At 49.2% G+C, this 21472-nt stretch overlaps 1 protein-coding gene across 1 annotated transcript in view; it reads left to right on the forward strand.

Moving 5' to 3' along the window:
* LOC144293088 (protein cordon-bleu-like) overlaps positions 1-21472 on the forward strand; it is a 144151-nt gene that overhangs the window by 91205 nt on the left and 31474 nt on the right. Inside the window, exon 6 of the mRNA XM_077864165.1 lies at positions 558-740. Coding sequence (XP_077720291.1) covers positions 558-740 — 183 coding nt within the window. The remainder of the gene's footprint in view (positions 1-557; positions 741-21472) is intronic.

Raw genomic sequence — 21472 nt, forward strand, 5'->3', positions numbered from 1 at the left:
GTTCACAGGTACCTCGGCAACTCCACCTTTAATTGGACCGAAGCCTGTGTTTACCTGCAACAGATTCATGTCATCAGTGGGTGTTCCTAAAGGGGTGGTGGTCGGTGTCCTAGGGAACAGGTGCCGTGAGGGTCATCACCGGGCGGCCGGAGGTGCAGGCAGTGTCGTCAGCACCAGCGAAGACAGTCCTCTTCTCCGGGAGCAGTAGGCTTCTCGGCCCTTCCTTCCCCTCTGGCACCCAGGGCGTCCTCAGATGGCAGGCTAACGTCTCAGCGAGGCTCCCTCATACCTTGGGCGGGAATGCCGGCTGATTCATGATCCCGAAAACAGACCTTGCGGCCGGAGGCCGTCGCGCAGCAGCATCTTCTCCTAAAAGGGAGAACCCGGGCCTTCGTGACAGGGCGAATGTGGGTTTTGCACAGCCACACAGGCCCATCGTGGTGGAGATGATGTCGGGGGCCTGGGCGAGCGGCTTGGCGCTGTGTCCGGCCTGGAGCACCCGCCCGCACAGCAGTCGTGGGACACTGATGAGAGTATTCTGTTTGTCTGCCCCACAGGGCTGCCTGACAACGCCCAACTCCCCATCCGTGAACCCTCGTTCCGTTCCGTTGGGTCCATCGCTGTCGCTCAGCAACATCTCGGGGGTGTCTGTGAAGTCAGACCTGAAGAAGCGGCGGGCCCCTCCGCCCCCGACCTCGCCTGGCACGGGGCCACCGGTGCAGGACAAGGCCTCGGAAAAGGTAGGCTGGGGTAGTGGGGTGGCTCTCCGGGCCGGTGCATCCGCGATGTGGACCGGGGGTTCCTTCTAGAAGCTCCCTGCAGGCCCTATGACCCTTCCAACGTGTGGCTTCACCCCTAGAGCATTTCAGGGGAATATTTAAGGTCTATGTGGAAGTCGAGGTGAGATCCCACGCCGAGCCCCTTCAGTTACGGAAGGTAGGAGGAGACCTTTTGTGCTTCTAGGCGTTAAGAGGCCTGGGCTTGCTATCCCTAGCATTGAAATTTAGGGCATCGTCACGATCGCTTCCCGAGAGAATTGCATGGGTCGGGTCCCCGGCAGGAACCTGGGCTTTGACTGGGAGAGGGATGACAGGTAATGTGCCACGAGATGCCCCAGAGACGTCAGGTTCACAGCAGAGAGCGGGGAGTGGTGTTTGCAGTAAGTCGCTCTCTGTGCGATATGACATTTGTGGAGACGGCGTACGCAGGAAGCCAGGAGTGTTAAGCTTGTCTTCAGAGCAACCAAATGGCTTTGCACGGTTGTCGTTACATGTGGACGGGAAAGAGCCTTTGTCCCCAGCAGCCGGGGTCTCGACCGGGCTTCTTTCCTGCTGCGGGTCTGCTGCCGCCTTGAAGCACCCCTGGAAATCTCAGTCCCTCCGCTCCTGGGGGCTCGGCTGCTCCTTGACGGTAGCTCCTCCTCTCGTGGGCTGGGATGGGACACGGTAAACCTGGAAGTGTGGTCTGTGCTCTTGAGATGCGTCCTTCCTCATTTGGGTGGGCAGCAGCAGGGACAGCCCCTAGGGTGGCCGGGAGGGGAACCAGCTTTGGAAGATGAGGTCCCGGAGGCAAACCACCCGAGCCCACAGCGGGGCCTACTCCATCCGCATCGCAAGGCATGAGGTCAACCTGCAGAGTCAAGAAGGATGCGTTATTCTTCATGACGCTCAGAGGTTTCCCAGGGGCGGATGGCCCAGCTTCCTGAGCCAGGAGGTGGAGATGGGGGGCGGGGGCAAGGAGGACACTACACCAGGAACAGGGACTTGGTGGGGCACACAGTTATTCCCCCACGGGGCCTTCATGCTTTTCCTTCTGCCTCGGTCATAGCTGCACGATCCCGAGAGTCTTAGCTGGAACCCTTCTGTGCTTATTTGTAAAATCGCTTTTCCTTAAAATAAACTAGAAACCAAGTCCGTGCCTCCCAGGTGGGAGCCCTGTCTCGGGGTCATGCTTAGAAGTTCCCTGAGGGGGGATCCCTGGGTGGCTCAGCGGTTTGGCGCCTGCCTTTGGCCCAGGGCGTGATCCTGGAGACCCGGGATCCAGTCCCGCGTCGGGCTTCCGGCATGGAGCCTGCTTCTCCCTCCTCCTGTGTCTCTGCCCCTCTTTCCCTCTATGTCTATCATAAATAAATAAACAAATCTTTAAAAAAAAAAAAAAAAGTTCCCTGAGGGTCTCTCTGGAGCAGCCGACTTCTTGCTTGGTTTCCTTTTGAGCCTGGTTGTCTATCAGTCTATCAGTTGTTTTTTTTTAATGTATTTATTTATTTTAGAGAGAGAGGGTGGGGGGGGCAGCATGCACAAGTGGGAAGGGTAGAGGGAGGAGGAGAATCCCAAGCAGACTCTGCGCTGAGCGTGGCGCCCGATGCAGGGCTCCATCCCACGACCCTGAGATCATGACCTGGGCCGAAACAGAGACGGACGTGCAACTGCCGGGCGCCCGTGTGTCCATCACGTTTCATAAATTTTACCGAATCCTCCTCTGTCCCTCCAGAGGGAATCTCTATCCCTGGAGACCACGCCGTTCCCATCTACAGACCTTCCCTGCTGTGCCCTTGCGCTCCGCTGGCAAAGCCTGCAGCACGACATATTTTAGAAGAGGGCATTTTGATTTTTGTGTTTCTTAAGCATTTCCTAATGCCTCGCAGTGGTTTTGGGTTCTCCGTGACATCTCAGCTACCTTTTGATGCGAGGAATTTCAGGCACTCGTGGAACCTCACTTGGTTGTACCCTTGCATGATTGAATGGTGCAAATCGAACACAAAGCTACTTCCTATGGGTGTGTATGGTGTGCCTCTTTATTTTCCTGGGGTTTATTTTTTAAGATTTTATTTATTTATTCATGAGAGACACAGAGAGAGAGGCAGAGACGCAGGCAGAGGGAGAAGCAGGCTCCCTGCAGGGAGCCTGACACGGGACTCGATCCCAGGACTCCAGGATCAGGCCCTGGGCCGAAGGCAGATGCTTTAAGCACTGAGCCACCCAGGTGTCCCTTTCCTGGGTTTAGAGTCTGAACTTTTTCATAACCCACAGACCATATTTCTAGTATTTAGCACTTTTTCAGCTGGCTCCCTCTGGGGACCTCTTTTTTGCTTTTGATTGGGACAGATATTTCTTTAGCAGTGACAGTCACGACGAATTCCAGGATCATCACGTACAAGTTTTTTGGTTTGTTTTTTGTTTTTTGTTTTTTTGCATTGAGAATTGCATTTCCCTAATGTTATAGAATGTAGATGCTAAACCACATCAGCATTTTAAAAATTTCTTCCGGGATCCCTGGGTGGCGCAGTGGTTTGGCGCCTGCCTTTGGCCCAGGGCGCGATCCTGGAGACCCGGGATCGAGTCCCACATCGGGCTCCCGGTGCATGGAGCCTGCTTCTCCCTCTGCCTGTGTCTCTGCCTCTCTCTCTCTGTAATTATCATAAATAAATAAATAAAAATTTAAAAATTTCTTCCATCCGGAGAAGATGTTGTGTTTTTCAGACTTCACCGTGCTTCTCCAGAGTGGGTACAGTGTGCTGGAGTGCAAAAATGTATATAGTAAGTAGAGAACCGGGAATTCTGAATGAAAAATAAATAGTTCTCTATACCCCGAAGAATGAGCAGAGTTCCCTGTGAGGCGGTAAAAGCTTTTTACTGAAATCTGTTTTATTTGGCACGGAATGAGTGGAGAAATAGGCTCACAGAAACCCTCTCCTTTTGTAAGCATATGAGTGGCATATGGATTAGATTTAAGCATTTGCTATGACCTTTTTTTTTTTTATTTCCTTTTTAAATGAAAGGTATTTTGTTATTTACTAATTTCTGGGAAAGGAACCCAAAAATGTATTGTTGTCGTTGTTGGGGAAAAACGTCAATTCCTTCTTCATGAACTTCCTTCCATATAAAGATAAGATGTTTGTTTGGAAAGCCTTATTTATATGCAACTGTTGCTAACACCAATATCCTGAATGAAAAGGAAAGGCTTATTCTCAAGGACATGACTGGTTTTGGAAAAGGAAAATGTGTAGATTTTCTTATTTTAGAAGTTTTTTGTTGTTGTTTGTTTTTCTTTTTTTCTTTTTTTTTCTTTTTTTTCTTATCATCAGGTCTGAAAACTTCAGTGCTTCCTTACTTCAGGTCTTAAAGAGGGAATCCTTTCAGCCATGTCCTGGCTCATGGGAAACATTCTCAAAAACGCAGTCTTTGTGTCCGCGTTTTTGTTACCTGATGATGTACGTACAGCGCGATCATCAGTCTTCACAATTTCTGGAAGTTCTTTTCAAAGAGAGTTTCCCAGGGGGTGTTGGAGCCCAAGGGAGAGACTCAGGGTGTCCTTGTGCAAGCCCATTAGCAGAGAAACTGGCAAGACGGGTGAAGACACACGCTATCTTTGCAGAAGAGGACGGCTCCCTGTGCCAGACGCCATCCCGCCTCCCGGTACCCGGAATGTAGCTCCGACCAAGCGCAACGTTCAGACGGGAACGATGCCTGTGTGAGGGCACCATATGCTAAGTCAGGATTTTCCAGACTTACGTGAGCATCAGAATCACCCCCAAAGGGCTTGTTAAAACACATTCGACTTGGCTCCATCCTGAGAGCTTCTGATTCAGTAGGTCTGAGGCAGGGCCTGAGAATTTGCGTTCCAGCACGTTCCCAGGCAAACCCCACTTTGAGAACCGCCGGGCCGCAGGATGCCACAGCCCCGATCCGCCCACTCAGACGCGGGGCTAGCACATGTCCGAGAGATCCACCCGGCGGCAATATTTTTAACAGACCTGGAGGGATTCTCCGGCAGGGCAGCTACCTGGAAGGGAGCGCATCTGCGAGGCCTGACGTTGGATGTCCCGATGAATAAATAGCTCTTGCATCTTGCTGGGACCCGCCGAGCGCTCGGGTCAGGGACAGAGGGATTGCCCATTCCGGACAGGGTGACGGGGTCTGTCTTCCTTTGGCCTTGGAGATCCCACAGGGTCCTCACTCCGCCCTGCTCTGTGCTGACCCCGACCGAGGGCCGAGCCCCCTCTATATGCTGGGTCTTAGCAGCTGTCCCCAAGGAGGCCAGGTGACCTGTCCCCCGGGCTGTGGGTCGGCATGGATCTCAGATCGTGAGTGGGGCTGCAGACACAGGTGCCCACGCCGGCACCTCTCCACCCACTCTCTGGCCCTTAGTTTTCCTCCTCCGCAAAACGGGAACACTAAAAGCAGCCTTCCCAGGTGCGTGACCTAGAGGTCAGAGCATGGGCCCTGGAGCGGCTTCCTGGGCCCAGATCCCAGCTCTTGTCACTCCTGGCAGTGTCGCCTTGCTGAGTCCCTGAACTACCCGGAGGTGTGCAACCTGCACGGCCAGGTGGAGCGAGAGCCACACCTCGGGGGCTGCAGGAGCCCGAGGCAGGGAGGGCCGGGCGGTGGGGGCGATGGCTCTATGCCGCGGCCGGCCTCCTGCATTAACCAGGTGCAGATCACATTTAAAAATCAAACTCTCCATTGCCGCAAACATCAGACGTAGAGCAAGGAGTTGCCCAGGCCCTGGGGCAGGTTCATTCTGTTAAACAGGGCCACACCCCGTGGAGGCATGTTGCCCGTCGCTCACACACGGCGCACGCCCTGTTCACTAGTCTGCGCTCCCAGAGATTTTCAGGACACAGGCGCTCGTCCCTTTGTGTCTCTGGAGCCTCGGAGAGTAACGAGAATAGAATCCCATGAAGGAACCCGTACTTGGGTGACTCAGTTTACCTATTCAGGATCAAAGCAACCCAGTAAACCCCACGTGCTGACCTCTGCCACCGTACAGTGCTTCCCCGGGTACAGAGTAGCTTCTTTTGCTTTGGTCTCTGTCGATTGATTAGCAATAACGTGTGGAAGCTTACTAGAAAGCGCGGTGCTAACTGGAGTTACGATTTGCCGAATAAACAGCTCTTCGTTAATTTTTCAGCCGACACGCGGTTCTTCTACGCAGCTTTTGTGCCCGTAAGAGCTATAAATCCTTTTTTTATTGTAAGTACAAGTAATTCCGAAAGTATTTGAGCTATCCCGGCTTTCTTTTGTCCTATAGGACTTGAATCATCACATTCATTGCAGAAAGCCTTCAGCACCATAAAATCCCGACGTGACAAGCACACTTCTGCACCATCTCAAGTTTGTTGCATTGGGATTAAAATAACCGGTGGTGTTGGCCATGCCAGTGAGCGATGGGGGAGGTTGGTGTTATGATCAGTTATTGGTACAACCCAAAATGGATTTTTCCATGAAAAATGGCTTATGCATTCGATAAATCTGTGTTGAACGGCTGCTGCTTGCAAGCCCTGCACTTGAGAGCATGAACTAATATTCATTCCTTGAATATCTCGGTGCAACGTGCACACAAACACGCAGCGTGCTTTGTTCAGTGTTGTAAATAATTAGGGTGATCCGCACGCGTTAGAAATCAGGGGCAAACATTCCCACCTGAGGTTCCATTTCTGGAAGCATCATGAGAACCAGGTGATTAGAGGATTACGGGGAATCGTAGAGCTTGGCTGAGCCCACCCCCAGTGAAACGTCTCATCCAGGATCGAAGTGTGTGTTTGAGCGCTCCTGCGACGGTGTTTCACCTCGTTCTGGAGTATTCCTGGCCTTGCTCTGCTTCCCGGCCCACAGAGAGAAGGCTCCCGGGAGGCAGCCGCGGGAGCCCTGGTGCCCCCCGAGCAGGGCCACGGGCCAGGCTGGGCCCCTGCTGCCTCCTCCCCTCTGCTGTGAGGACTCACGGCCGTGGCTTAGAGGCTGGAACGTCCGGGGTCCCAGTCCCCGCAGGGCCATGCCCACGGTCCTCCTCCTGGGGTGCAGGCTCCTGCCTCACGGTGGCAGTGACTGTTTCTGGCCAAGTGGATGATGCTTGGAGACTTCTAAAAAACTCTTCTTCGTAATAATCGAAGACCTGTGATGATCTGCGGCGTGCGGATGGCGCTCTCGTGAGAGCGACTGGGCGCTTTGGCTTCCCGAGCGCTCCGCTGACCGGATGGTACTCCAGGGGTGGCTCGGGAGAGGCCCCCGTGGACCGACCCCCTGTGTGCAACGGCGAGGGGAGACCTGCACACCCCCCGTGCCCCCAGCCCTCCGCCTGCCAGCCGGCTCCCCCGCACCCACCCCAGCAGGCTCCCCAGGGACGACCCCCCCTGCAGTGGCCTCCGGCTCCATCTACAGACTCCTCCGGAGCCGCACTTGTCACTAGAGAAGCGGGGGCCTGTCTGCCCTTTGCACACATCGGAGGGTAACCCGAGTTCCCAGCCAGGCCTGCAGGCCTCCACGACCTCGCCGTGCTCCCGGGAGGCCCTGCCCTCGTCCTGTCCCCTTGCCCGTGCCCCGCTCGAAGGCCACTTGGCCAGTGCGGCCACCTCCTCCCTCTGTCCCGTTTCTCTTCCAGCTTCCGACACCGAAGCCCAGGGGCAGGGAACTCTGTCTCAGTGCCGCCGACATGTCTCAGGGCCTCAGGGCCGGTGCCACCACGGGGGTGAGCATCCGTGTGAATGCATTTCCTCCGCTCGCGATTCGTTTACCGGGTGCGTAGAGACAGCTCCCCTCTCCACCGGAGAACCACTGACCTCACAGTATGATGCAAGGAGGTGACAGCCGGCAGCACGTCGGGCAGCCCCGTCCCTAGGAAGCCATGGTGTAGGAGCCCTTCGCGTGCAGGTCCCGCCCTATGCCGGAGCTAGAAATAACCGTGTGGTGTAGACGGCGGGGCTGTGCGAGTGGTGCGTGGAGACAGGAGGGTGTGCGAAGTCTGCGCGCTGTGCGGCCGGGGCTGCCGTGGTGACCGGGCCTTCCAGGGAGGGGTTGGCCTCTGAAGACGGGACCCACGCATGCGCACCCCACCTCGTCTGTGCTCCGTGAGGATGAGCAGGACGGGGCACCTGTAGCCCCAGGAAGGGGAAGGGGCCGCAGGAGTGGCCGGAGGCTGGATGCTGCCACTTAGTACAGTTCTCACGTGGGCTCCGGGGGTGCAGGAGCCTCACGCAGGCTGCAGATAGAATGGGAGGAGCCCCAGGGGAGCACCAGCAGGACGGGAAGCTCCCGTCCCTACCCACCCCCACCTCCTCTCTGTGTTTCGCTGATTTTCTCCTCCCAGGCTGTCCTGCCTGCGATCTGCGTATCCTGCTAAATGCCTTTATGTCGGTTTGGTCTTTTATTTTTTTTTAATTATTTTTTTATTCCTGAGAGACCCAGAGAGAGAGAGAGAGAGAGAGGCAGAGACCCAGGCAGAGGGAGAAGCAGGCTCCCTGTAGGGAGCCCGATGCAGGACTCGATCCCAGGACCCCGGGGTCATGGCCTGAGACAAAGGGAGATGCTCAACCACTGAGCCCCCTGGGCACCCCTGGTTTGGTCTTTTACTGTTTCTTAACCACGTTTCTTCAGAATCACACTTGCACAGACGCGTGTGTGCCTGTGTGTTGCGCTTTTTTGCCACGGGTAAAAGACACGGCCACTTAAATCCTTGACGTGACCCTCCTTAAGATGGCGAGTTTGCCCATTACGATGGCTCTTGTTCCGTCGACTGGAGGAAACTGAGTCAGGCCAGGCTGCAGGTCAGAGACCACGCAGCCAAGGGCCCGGCCCTCCCTGCGCATCCTCCGCCATGCGTGGCGGCCCTTCTAAGCTGCAGAGGCCGGGGCCTGTCCGCAGGTGCACAGATGGAGCCGTGGAAGGAATGTGCCTCGAGCGGGCCACGTCCCTGCTGCGACTTCCTCAGAGACAAACAGACGTTGGAGAGGAAGAGGTGCCGGCCTCGAGGTGGGGGGTCCCGTGTGTCAGGGGTCACCGCAGGGTTTGCGTGGACATTGTAGGAGCCCAGAGCAGCCGCCAGGCTTCCTCCCGGGGGTGCCAGGGGGCTTTCCAGCTCCCCAGCCTTGGCTGCACGGCACTTTCATGTCCTGGACACCGTGGGAGCGTCGCGCTGGCGTTTCCTTCCCTTGTTGCAGGGCCCGGCCCTCTTTGAGGTCAAAAGCCGTGCAGGCAGCAGCCTTGTGATTCGGGGCTGCAGGCTGATGCCTCAGCAGAGCACCTCTGCCCCGGGTGGGGAGGGGGGGCAGGTGGAGAGGACCCAGGTGGCCCCTCTCACCCCCGATAACCCTGCAGGAAAGCCCCTCGGCCCCGGGGCAGACAGCAGGGGATGTTGAGGCCGGGGTGTCTCCTGTGGGTTTATTTCTGAGTCTGTCCAGGCACATTTCTTTCCTCATGGGGACTCAGACGTCCTCAAGGAAAGGGCCCTGGGTGCCCCTCCCCCGCTTTTTGTCCAAAGCAGGTGTGGCAGGTGAGGGTCTGCAGAGAGAAGCAGCACCTTCCTGCTGCGTCTTCCCCTCCGAGGAGCCTAAAGCCTGTGTGGGTGGCTTTGGGCTTTCCCTCGGGGTGAAAGCAGACTGACGCCCTCAGCACGTTTGCCTCCGACCGGCTTGGGGTCGCACCCTCCCGGCCCGCGGCGTGATGAGCTCTCCCCAGGCCCGGGACACGCAGGCCGCTGGTCAGCATCGGCGGGTGACGGCCCTGCCGTGACCTCTCACCCCGAGCTCTCCCCAGGGCTGCGCAAGCAGGGGTCAGGAAGGAGCCGCTCTGTCTGTCGAGGGGACCACGGTGACAGGTTCAGGAGCCCCCCCCCAGCACCTCTGGCCTCGAGGACACAGTATATGCTCGCCGTCCCCGTGACTGAATCCCGACTGGGGCCCAGTAGGTGCGTCCCAGCCCCATGCACAACGCTTGGCGGGCCGTGGCCCATCGGTGAGCGTTTTATCAACAATTGTGTGTGGGCCGAACGACCCGAGGGCCGGGGCGAGGCCTGCGAGACCCTGCGGCGTATGCTCAGCCCTGGACGTGAGCCGCGGCCCACCCGGAAGGCCCGGTGACACGGGGAGAACGGGCCTTGCGGCCCGAGACGTCGTACGTGACAGGCGTATCCAGCCGGAGGCTCAGGTGCGAGGGGGCAGCTACACAGGGGTCCTGCCGGCATCAGGGGATCCTCAGTGAGCTGCCATTTGGGGGGAGAGGCCCCAGGGTCTCCGACGCCCCCACGCCTGTCGCTCCCGCGCCCCCCATGCTGTAGACCCTGCACAGGCATATCCCCAGGCCTGTGTCCCATCGAGGCTCCGGGATGTGCCTCAGTCCAAGGCCGACCCTGAGCCCCGCGATTCCCAGCGTGTAAGAGTGGCTGCAGCTGAGGAAAAGGCTCGGGTGTGTTGGACGTGCCGGCAGCCAGCTGGGAGGAGCTTACAGCAGCCTTCGCCCAAACCCACTGCAGTGCGGTGGTAGGGTGGCGAGGCCCTGTCCCACACTACTTGGTGCCTGGACAGACGGGGACGCACTGCATTTGGAGAGGAAAAAACTTAAAAAATGCCAAGAAGAGAACATTCTAGACATCGAAGAGTCCTAGAAGAAAGAGCAGAAATTAGAATAGTTAAGCCAAGAACTGTGAAGGTTCACTGGGACGGGACCAGTTCCCGTCCTGGGTGGGGGCTGTGCCCAGAGGACAGGACGGGGACCAGTGCCTGGGCCTGCTATTCTAGAAATGTCTGTTTTCATGGAATGTAGGAAAGAATCCCCTGTGATGTGGAGTTGGGGCGCCGACGTGACGAATCCGCAGAAGCACCCCGTGGTGGTTAGGTCGCGTGTTGGCTCGCGTGGTCTCCCAGCAAGGCCAGGCCATGCTTCCTTAGGCTTCTGTACCCGCCCTTGTAGGGGCCGTGTCCCCTCTGCACAGGAGATGGGTGCGCGGAGGGTGAGTGGCTTTCTCGAGGCCACGGCGGTCGAGGTGCTGTCTGTGCAAACTGTTGTTGGAACCCATGGTGGTTTGAACTGTTCCTGGGCCCAGGGGCCACCTGCCCCCTGAGGTGAAGGGCACCCAGTTTGCTGGGCTGTCACCACAAGACACCATGGACTCGAGGTCTTGAGCCACAGACATTTATTCTCACGGTCCCGAGGCTGTTAGTGCATGATCGGGGCGCTCCCGAGACGCCCTGTGGCCGGCGGGGCCGTCCCTGCCAGCACGCACATCCCTAGTGTCTCTTCCTCTTCGACAAGGAACATGGGACTCGCCTCAGTGGCCTCATGTTGACTTAATCACCTCCTTAAAGACCCTCTCCCCAACTACAGTCACCACTGAGGTACCAGGAGTTGGGTCCAGGTGCAAACTTGGGGGCAGGAGCAGAATTTAACAACAAAGGGAAGCTGGGTTTCTGTTTATGCACAGTTTTCGTGACCGTTGGGAATTCAAGGACAAATAAGATTCAGTACTTTAAAGGTTCACGGTGTTTGATGGAGCATTTAGCATCTTCTGATCTTCTGTCCCCAAATCCCAGCAAATGGCCTCTGTCTGGGTACATCGCGGCGTGTGGGCCCATCCAGGGCCGAGTCCAATCCATGGGAAATTCGCACTCGCAGCTTTGCTTTTTAGGATGTCCCGTAATCCGCATGCCAGGGACCAGAGACTAGACGGGGTGAAGGTGTCACCTCCAGATTCTTCCCCAGCAGTTTCCAGGGCAGCTGGACAGAGAAGGCTCGTCATCCAGTCCTCAGCCGACGGGTCCCAAGGTCAGCACTAAGAGTTACAATGACCCAAAGATGGCTCAGTCCCTGTTGCGTTTCAGCTCCTCTGCTGAGACTCAGGTACATCGTCGTCGCGTTTACCTTGATCAGTAGGACGTCCTTGTGAAGGAGGTACTGTTCCTGTCTTCATCGTGCCAGTGCGGACACAGGGTTTCCCAAGGCAGGTGGAGGTCACGGGGCCAGACCGGTAAGGGCCAAAACCCACACTTGCCACAAACACCTTTCCTGCTGGAAGTTTTCTCCTATGGGCGCTGACGGGGATCAGAGGGAAATGTGTGGCCATCAAGTGGCATCGTGCCTGAGTGGCAACAGGTGGGCTGGAATCCCAGCGCTGCACCTTCTGCAAGAGATGCCATGGGGGGGGGGGGGGCAGCAGGTGCTGGTGGGTCGTGCCACCGCTGCTGCCCTCATCTCGTGTGACGTAGAGATTCTCAAATGGATGGAAGATTTGGAACAGAGGAGCACACTCACTTCCTCATCGTTGACGGAGGAGGCGTGTGTTTGCTGGTGGAGAACGAAACACCCAGGATTAGGATCAATTCTAGGGCCCATTGGGTGGCACAGTTGGTTAAGCATCAGACTCTTGGTTTGGGCTCACGTCGTGACCTCAGGGTCATGAGATCCCGCATCAGGCTCTGTGCTCATCGCAGAGTCCGCTAAAGTTGCTGTCTCTCTCCCTCTGCCTCTGCACCTCCTCATATGCTCTCTCTCTCACTCCATCTTTCTCTAAAATGAATAAATAAATCTTTAAAAAAACAAATAATTCTAAAGATCTCGGACGAAGAACATCTTCATGCTCCATTCTGCACAGCGAGTCCCCTGATTCTTCACAGAGCAAATCCCCGGTGCCCCGAGGCCATGGAGCTCTTTCTCAGCAGCCCACTCTGCTTTAAGGGGGGGGGGGGACCTTACAGCTGGAACATCTGGCAGAGTCATGACCCAATCCGTTCCCCTCCCTGTGTGCCGTTTGTCAAGGAAATGAAGCAAAATGGCAAACCAGTCATGAGGAATGCTCGCCTGCTGTTCCCTGGGTGAGACCAGCAGATCGGTGGAGTGGATTTCATCCCGTTTGCCAAAGATACGCAAGCTTGGCTAACCTGAAACCCATTGATACTGTTTATTATCTTTTTGGCTCTACCCAATTTGCAGAAATCTGTTCATCTGCTCATCCCGTGTGTTGCGGGGCTTCAGAAGTCTTCACGGGAATTAAGGATAAAACAAGTGGGACCGTGTAAGGGTCTTTCGGACCTAGCCTGACTCGGGCTGCTTTTTGAGTCAGCCCTTCTAAGAAATATTTCTGTCACTTAGTCTTCAAATGTTCTGCATATAAAGTATATCTGCCAGGTTAGCAAATGAACAAAACTAGTGCAGAATTAGACAACAGCTTTGCGTGAACTCCTTTTGAAAGAAACCACCACATACGGGTTTTGTTTAGATCCTAAAATATGGAAAAGCAAACACAAAATGTATTATGGTACAGAAAAAAAAATTTTTTTTTCCTTAACTGCTGGAGGAAGTGGAAATGCTAGGAGGTTGCATATTTGGGACGCTTCCTTCTTCCGCAAGGAGGCCGAGATGCGGATCTGCATTGTGTTCAGAGGAAGTCTTATCCCTTCATCAAAACAAACATCCATGTGAACCTGCGGAGCCCCATCCCGTTGCAGAGCCTAGGAAAACAGTCGGGGCCCAGACGAACTTCCCTGGGCCGAGATAACAGGGCAGAGGATACGGAGGGTTCGCAGAGAGAGGAAGCGGGAGCTATTTTGGTGGTTTTACGTCTCCGTTTTGTTGCGGGTCCCTTCCTCCCTGACACGTCCAGCCACAGAAGCAAGCTTATTTGAAGAAGATTAGGTTCTCATGTATTTTTAGCTGTCGTTCGAGTGTGACATTTGTGGAGGCCCCTGAGATAAAAATCAAAATGAAGAGGGAGCTCGCCGCTTTCCTACACGTTGACGCTGTGGCGACACAAAGGACGCGAAGTCGGGCTGTCCGTCATAACCTCACGTGGTTCAGATATTCACTAACTGTGTTGCTCTCCTGCTCGCTCATACACTGTCACCTCGGTCCCTTTGTGTTTGGCCGCCAACCCTGTTAACGAAGAGTCTGTGTTTCTTGCTATAAAAAAGAGAATCTGGTAAAATCATGATTTCGTTATTTTTCTGAAGGTTGCATTTTGCTTCTTTGTACGCAAATATTTTTAGGACTCTTTCCAACCACCCTGATATCCAGCAAGCTGAACAATGGGCTTTAGAATTCAAATCAGAATTCTGAATTTATCGTGCAAAAGGCCCTAATTCCTCTCTTTGAGGCACCATTGAGCTTTAGGAACTGAGAGCCAAGTGCGGAGCCACGCACAAGTCCTCTGCGGTCTTGACCTTCCGTTCCCAGCCTCCTCTGTCTGGCTTCGTTGTGGTTGCCTGCCCTTCGTGTTTAGAGACACTTGATTTCTTTCTCCACCAACTTCACACAGTTTCCAGTCTCTGTGAAGCTGTACTTCTCTGCATCAAAGGATACAATCGACAGAGTGACAAGGAAACCTACAAAATGCAAGAAAATCTTTGCAAGTCGTATGTCTGAGAAAATGCGAGTATTCAAAATATATAAAGAATGCATATAACACGACAATAAAAAATAACTCAAAAGGGAGCAAAGGACTTGAATAGACATTTCCATAAAGAAAACATGCAGAGGGCCAGTTAGCACAGGTGAAGGTGCTCAGCACCTCTCGTTGTGAGGGAATTACGAACCAGAACCAGAATGAGATTCTACTTGATGCACATTAGGACGACTGCTATCAAAACCAAACCAAAACAGACAAAAAAAAAAAAAAAAAAAAAAAAAACCCAGAAAATAACAAATGTGGTCAAGGCCATGGGGAAACCTTGTGCACTCTTGATGGGCATATAAAATGGTGCAGCCGCTACAAAAAAGTGTGGCAGTTTTTGGAAAAATTAAAAGTGGGATTACCGTATGATCCAACAGGTCCACTTTGGGATCTATAAGCAAAATCATCGAAAACAGAGTCTCGAGATATTTGCACAACCAAGTTATTGGCAGCATTATTCACAGTAGCCGAGAGGCAGAAACCACCCAACGCCCATCCATTGATAAAGGGAAACAAAATGCTGTATATCCGTGTGCATACAATGGAATATTACTCAGCCTTGAAAAGGAAGGAAATTCTGACACCTGCTATAACACGGCTGACCCTTGATATTGCTCTAAGTGATGTAAGCCCATCACAAAAAGACAAATACCGTATGGCTTCACTTACAGGATGTGCCCACAGCAGTGAGAATCATAGGATCAGAAAGTACACTGGAGGCTGCAGGGGCTGGGGGAGTTGTTTTGTAAGTATAGGGTTTCCTGTTTGCAAGATGAAAAGAGGTCAGGAGCTGGTTATACACTTTTTTTTAAAGACTTTATTTATTTATTCATGATAGACACACACAGAGGCAGAGACACAGGCAGAGGGAGAAGCAGGCTCCATGTGTGGAGCCCAAGGCAGGACTCGATCCCAGGACCCCGGGGTCACACCCTGAGCCGAAGGTGGCGCTAAACCGCTGAGCCACCCGGGCGTCACAGGTTATACACTTTGAATGGACCTAACACTACTGACTTGTGTCCTTAGAGCTTATTTTCATATTGTGTGTATTTTACTGCAGTTAAAACTAAAGATTGTATAGTAAGTGATTCACCACAACGGTAGATGATTATTGATAAGTGATTTCACCATTTCCTTTAAAAAGCAAAATCTTAAATATCTTTTTATTTAGACATGGTAAATGCACTTTCCCCAAATGCCTCTCTTACAGTATATTTGTGAGTAAATTTTTTTTTGATGAATTTCATTTATTTTTTTATCTTAGAGAGAGAGCGTGAGAAAAGGAGCGGAGGGAGAAGGATAGAGAGGGAGAGGGAGAAGCAGACTCCCCACTGAGTGCAGAGCCCGATGCGGGACTTGATCCCAGGACCCTCAGATCATGATCTGAGACAAAATCAAGAGTTGGATGCTCAGGCTACTGAGCCACCCAAGTGCCCCATTTAGGAAAATATTTTTAGTGAAGCTTCACTGATGTCTGAAACACTTTTCATGGGTAGATTTGTCCGTGAAATAACTTCTGCTTTAAGATCCTCCACCCTCCCTCTCCATGCACTTCTTTTCTCCCGTTCAGCACACCATCTTTACAACTTTGTCTTGTCCCTCTCCAGTCCACTCAGGCTGGAGTTATAAAGGGCTCTGGGGTTTTCTTTATTTTCCATTCTACTCTATTTACTACTTACTTCCTCCCGAATGTTAAAGGTCTCCAAAACAGGATTCCATCAGGAAGCATGAAAGTGTGTAGCGTGTCTTTGCTGCGGGAAATATACACCTATCATGAGATATACTCATTTAAATGAGATCTAGGGGATCCCTGGGTGGCTCAGCGGTTTAGCGCCTGCCTTCGACCCAGGGCCTGATCCTGGAGACCTGGGATTGAGTCCCACTTTGGGCTCCCGGCATGGAGCCTGCTTCTCCCTCTGCCTGTGTCTGTGCCTCTCTCTCTCTTGCTCTGTGTCTCTCATGAATAAATAAATAAAATCTTTAAAATACATAAATAAATAAATGAGATCTAGTCGTTTGGAGGTTGTAGGGTTTTTCTCTCCCATATGCTATCTGTATAACTTTGGACAAGTCGCTCAAAAGGACTCGTCAGTCAACTTTCCTGGGTTCCGTTTCCTCAAAAGTAAAATAAGAATAATACCCGTGCCTGTCTACATACCCAACGTGCTTTTGAAAGGCTAATGTATTAATAGGACTTATAACAGTGCTTACGAAATTAGCAAGAATTTTCAAATACATAAAGCCCTGCGTAGATGGACGTTGTTTTCAAGTGAACAGTCTTACCCTGGGAATAATTTGGGAAATCTAGATAACAACTATCAGCATCTGCCTGTTTGTGTGGGGGTCACATCGGTTTACTGCAAAGGCATTAGTTCAACACACAGCTGACCTATATTTGAGATACAAAATCTTATTTTTCCCCTTACGAACTTTTCTTAGTTTCCAATTTCTATATTAACATTGAGAGGCTTAAGGCACAGTTTCTAATTTTAGAGGTGAAAGGACCTTCTGCAGATCCAGAACACAGCTTAGCTCTCTCCTTCGTTTACTTTATAAACAAGGGCGCAAGGTTAATGGACTTGCCCACACAAGCCAGCTAGTAAGTTCCGGCTTCTGGAAAAGAACTTGGTTCTCAGATTGATGCTTCATAACTCTTATTTATGAAATTAATAACTCTGTTAGTATCGAACTAGTTCCTGATATGAACCATTAGAAACTGTGTTATCATACATATCATTAGGATTACAACCGACTCCAGAATATAGACCCTGACTACTTTGGTGACTTAAGAGAAATAATAAAAATCACCAGAGAAATTTGATTTATAACCACACTAAGATAATTTTCTTTGCCAGATAATGTTCCTATAATTTCGATAGATGTGTTTTAATATTTTGATTTTCCTGAATTAAAGCGTGTCATTTGTGGGACTCTCTGATATGATGAACTCTCTGGTGATTTTAAATACATATGGGGAAATAAAAAGCTTTCAGGCAAGTCTGGGACTTTGGAAACTAATTTCATGTTGGAGAGTTATGAGCTGCAGACATTGATGAGGTGTCTCCCGTGACTCCCAGGAGATTGGAAAGCAGTGATTTGCAGATGTCATGCTTTTTTTTATTGCTGCTTCTCTGTGGCTGAATCCAGACTGTTCCCACAGTGTAGAGCATAGCTTTGTTTGTTCGGATGTACGTGGTATACCTGGAAAGATATAGGCTTTGCCTGGATTTGAATCTGAGGTGACATCAACACTAACCTTTATAACCATAGAGAAGTTATTTTACCTCTGAAAGCCCCAAAATATAAGACTATAAGTATACTTTTGGTTCTGGTGGCCAACATACCCTACTGTAGTCCCCAGTTATTCACATCTTTGTACAATCCCCTCTCTTTGGATACACTGGGACCTGTAACTCATCTCTGACCTGTGGAATATGGGATGTCCCTGACTTAATTAGATTCCATTATATGGTAAAGGTGATGGGATGTCACTTGATGACGTTGTGTTCCATAAGATTCCTGTGCCGACCTCAGACTGGCTACACTCATGACATGAACTGCCTTTGAATACCATGTGGTAGGGAAATGCATGTGGCCTCTAGCACCTGAAGATGACCCCCCAGCCCATAGTAAGAAGCCAGGTCTCTCAGTCAGACAGCTGCAAGGACAGAAACTCTTCCAACAATCAGTGAGCTTGCAAGTGGATATTTCAGATGGGAATGCAGCCTGGATAATACTTTAGAGGACCCAGCTTAGCCAGGCTCACACACTGCTGATCATTAGAAACTGTGAGATACAAATGGGTGTGTGTGTAAACTACCTAAGTTTATGTTAATGTGCTACACAGCAATAGAAAATTAATATATATTCAGTAGCTTATATGTAGACTCAAGAAAGTAATTCATGATCACCAGTTTTCCTGGTCTGGAAAACCAGGACCAGAATTCACGTGGCCACCAGCCTCTGGAAAGTGAGGGGAGAATACGTAAAAGGAGAAGGCCAGAGAGCCAGAAAGTCTCTGAGTAAATTCTGTTTAAAACCTTGAATGCAAGCAAGCAGTGGGCACCACGCAGCCTCGTAGCCTCGCTAAGAGTAAAAGAACTGAACCAAGATGTGAATTGCCAGCCAAGGGGCAGAATTTTCATTGTGGGTCCATTTAGCGTATTGCCTCCTAAAACAAAAGCATACTTCTCATAAGAATATAAGAGAATGCAGCATCTCATAAGCATAACATTTGCAATGGGTAGGATATAAGCTAAAATTATTCAGCGTATAAAAAACCAGGAAAATGATTCATTCCCAAGAAAAAAGACAGTCAACAGAAACCAACCCGAGATGACCTAGGTGTTAGATTTAGCAGACAAAAAATTTGCTGTGGCTTACAAATATGCTTAATGGCAAAATGAAAAATAGGCTTATAATGAATGAAAAGAATGGAAAAATTTCAGGAGATAATAAGAACTATAAAAAAGAACCAAATCAAAACCCTAAAGCGGAAAAGCACAATATCTTAAATAAAAATATCACTGGATAACAGCAGAGTGAAAGTAACAAAAGAAAAAGGCAGTGAGGTTCAAGATAAGTCAATAGAAATTCTCTAATTTTAAGAAGAGAGAAAAAAAATTGAAGTAAAAATAGAACCTCAAAGATGTGTGAAACACACCAAAATGTCTGATGTTTTCAATAAAGTCCCAGAAAAAGAAAAAGAGAAAACTACATGTGAAGATACAAGGGCCAAAAGGTTTCCCCAATTTTTCCCCAATTGATAGACTTAAAATTTCAGCAAATCCAAACAAAATTTAAAAAAACAAACTATATTTATGTACATTATAAAGAAATGGCTTAAAAGCAGACTTCAAGAGAAAAGTCTTATAAACAACTAGAGAAAAATAACATATTCTGAGAACTGCTGAATTTGTCATCAGAAACAATGGAAGCTACGCAATAGTGGAACATAATCTTCAAAGTGCTGAGAGACATTAACTACTGTCAGTGCATTTAGTATCCAGCAAAAATAGCCTTCAAGAAGGAAGACAAAAGAAAGACCTCTTCAGATAAAACAAAATAAAGAATGTATTGCCGTCAGACCTGCACAAAGGAAACGCTAAAGGAAAATTTCAGAGTGAAGGGAAATAATACCAAATGGAAACTTGGAATCTTGGAAGGGAATGAAGAATATAAATAATGGTAAAAATTTGAGTAAATGTGAAGGACTGGTTATTGCCTCTAGAAATTACAAGATATGTAAATGTTACAGAAATGCCAACTCTAACATAAAACATAGGACAGGATAAATACATCTATATGATTGCAAGGTATCTACATTTTATATAAAGCACTAATAATTAATCTAAATGGACTGTAGATGTTCAGGATACGTATAATCCTCACAGCACCCATTAAAAACAAATAATGCAGAGGGTATAGCTAAAAAGCCAGTGGATAAATTTTTCCCCTGCTGAGCTATGTTATCTTCCAATGTGACTATAGACTGGTGTGTTTCTCACTCTAATTCTGTTGATTTTTGCGTCTTGTATTTTGAAGCTGTAATTCGGCACATACACATGATTATTAAAACATCCTGATGCATTGATTCCTTTATAATCATGAAACATTCATCTTTAACTCCGGTGATACCCTTTCTTACCTGCCTTCTGTGTTTACTGCTGACAGGATATCTTTTTCTATCCATTCAATTGTAACCAATTCGTCTTTTTTACTTAAAATAATTTTCCTGTATAAAGCATTTTATCTATTCTGAGAATTTAGAGATTGTCCTTTAACCGCAATGTTTAGTCTGCCAGTATTTAATGTAATTGTTGATATGATCAACAATTTGTTATACCAGTTTGTTATTTGTTTCCTGGTTGTCACTTCAATTTTTTTTTCTGGCTTTACTTTGGATTTTAAAAATGTCTCCACCCCAGTAATAAATAAGATTAAACTAATAATTAAAAACCTCCCAACAATGAAAAGCCCAGGACCAGATAGTTTAAAGGGTTGAATTCTACCAAATATTCAAATAAGAATTAATGCCAATTCTTCTTAAACCCTTTTAAAAAAAAGACAAGCTGGAATACATCCAAACTCATTTGATAAGGCTATGTCACCCAGATTCTAAAGTCAGAAACACTGCAAGAAAACTATAGGCCAATATCTTTGATAGACATAGGTCCCAAAATCCTTAATAGAATACTAGAAAATTAAATTTAACAGCACATTAAAAAGCTTATAAAACACAACCAAGTGAAATTTGTCCCTCAAGTACAAGGATGGTTCAATATATGCAAATCAATCAGTGTCATATACCCAGTAACAAAATGAAAGCAGTAAACACACATGATCATTTCCGTAGATGTAGAAAAAAGCATTCGACAAAGTTCAACATTCATTCATGATTAAAATTCTCAGCAAAATAGATATAGAAGGAACTTAATATAATAAAGGCCATATATGAAAAATGCATGTCTAACCCCAGAGTCAACACGGAAAATCTGAAAACTTTCCCTGTAAGTTCCAGTACAAGACAAGAATGCGCATTTGAACCACTTCTTTTCAACATAGAAGTCCTAGCCAGCAATTAGACAAGAAAAAGAAATAAAACCCAAATTGGAGAGGAAGAAGTAAAATTATCATTTTCCAGATGACATGATCATAGATATGTAATACTCTAAGGACAAAACAAAACAAAACAAACTGGCACAACTAATAAATTCATTAAAACTGCAGAATATAAAATCAACATATAAAATCAGCCACTTTTCTGTATGGAATAAACTATCCAAAATGAAAATTAAGGAATGATCCCATTCACAATAGCAACAAAAAGAATAAAATACTTGGGAATAAACTTAACCAAAGAAATGAAAGACCTGCACTATGAAAATTGTAACACTGATGAAGGAAATTAAAGAAGACACAGATAAATGGAAAGACACCCCATTTATATCAAACTAAAAAGAGGAAGTGGAATTATAAAAAGTGGAATTATATCAAACTAAAAAGCTTTTGTCCAGCAAAGGAAGCCCAATCAACAAAGTGAAATGGCAACTTATAGAATGAGAGGAAATACTTGCAAATCATATGTCTGATGAGTTAATATCTAAAATATATAAGGCATTCATACAACTCAATAGCAAAAAAATAAATAAAACAATCCAACTAAAAAATGGGCAAAGGACTTGAGCATTTTTTTTTCAAAGAAGACATAAGAATGGCAGCAGGTTTATGAACAGATGCTCAACATCACAAGTCATCACAAGGGAAATACAAGTGAAAACTACAATAAGGTATCACCTCACGCTTGTTAGGAATAGCTATT

This window comes from Canis aureus, chromosome 21 (genome assembly GCF_053574225.1).
Source record: "Canis aureus isolate CA01 chromosome 21, VMU_Caureus_v.1.0, whole genome shotgun sequence".
Classification (NCBI taxonomy): domain Eukaryota; kingdom Metazoa; phylum Chordata; class Mammalia; order Carnivora; family Canidae; genus Canis; species Canis aureus.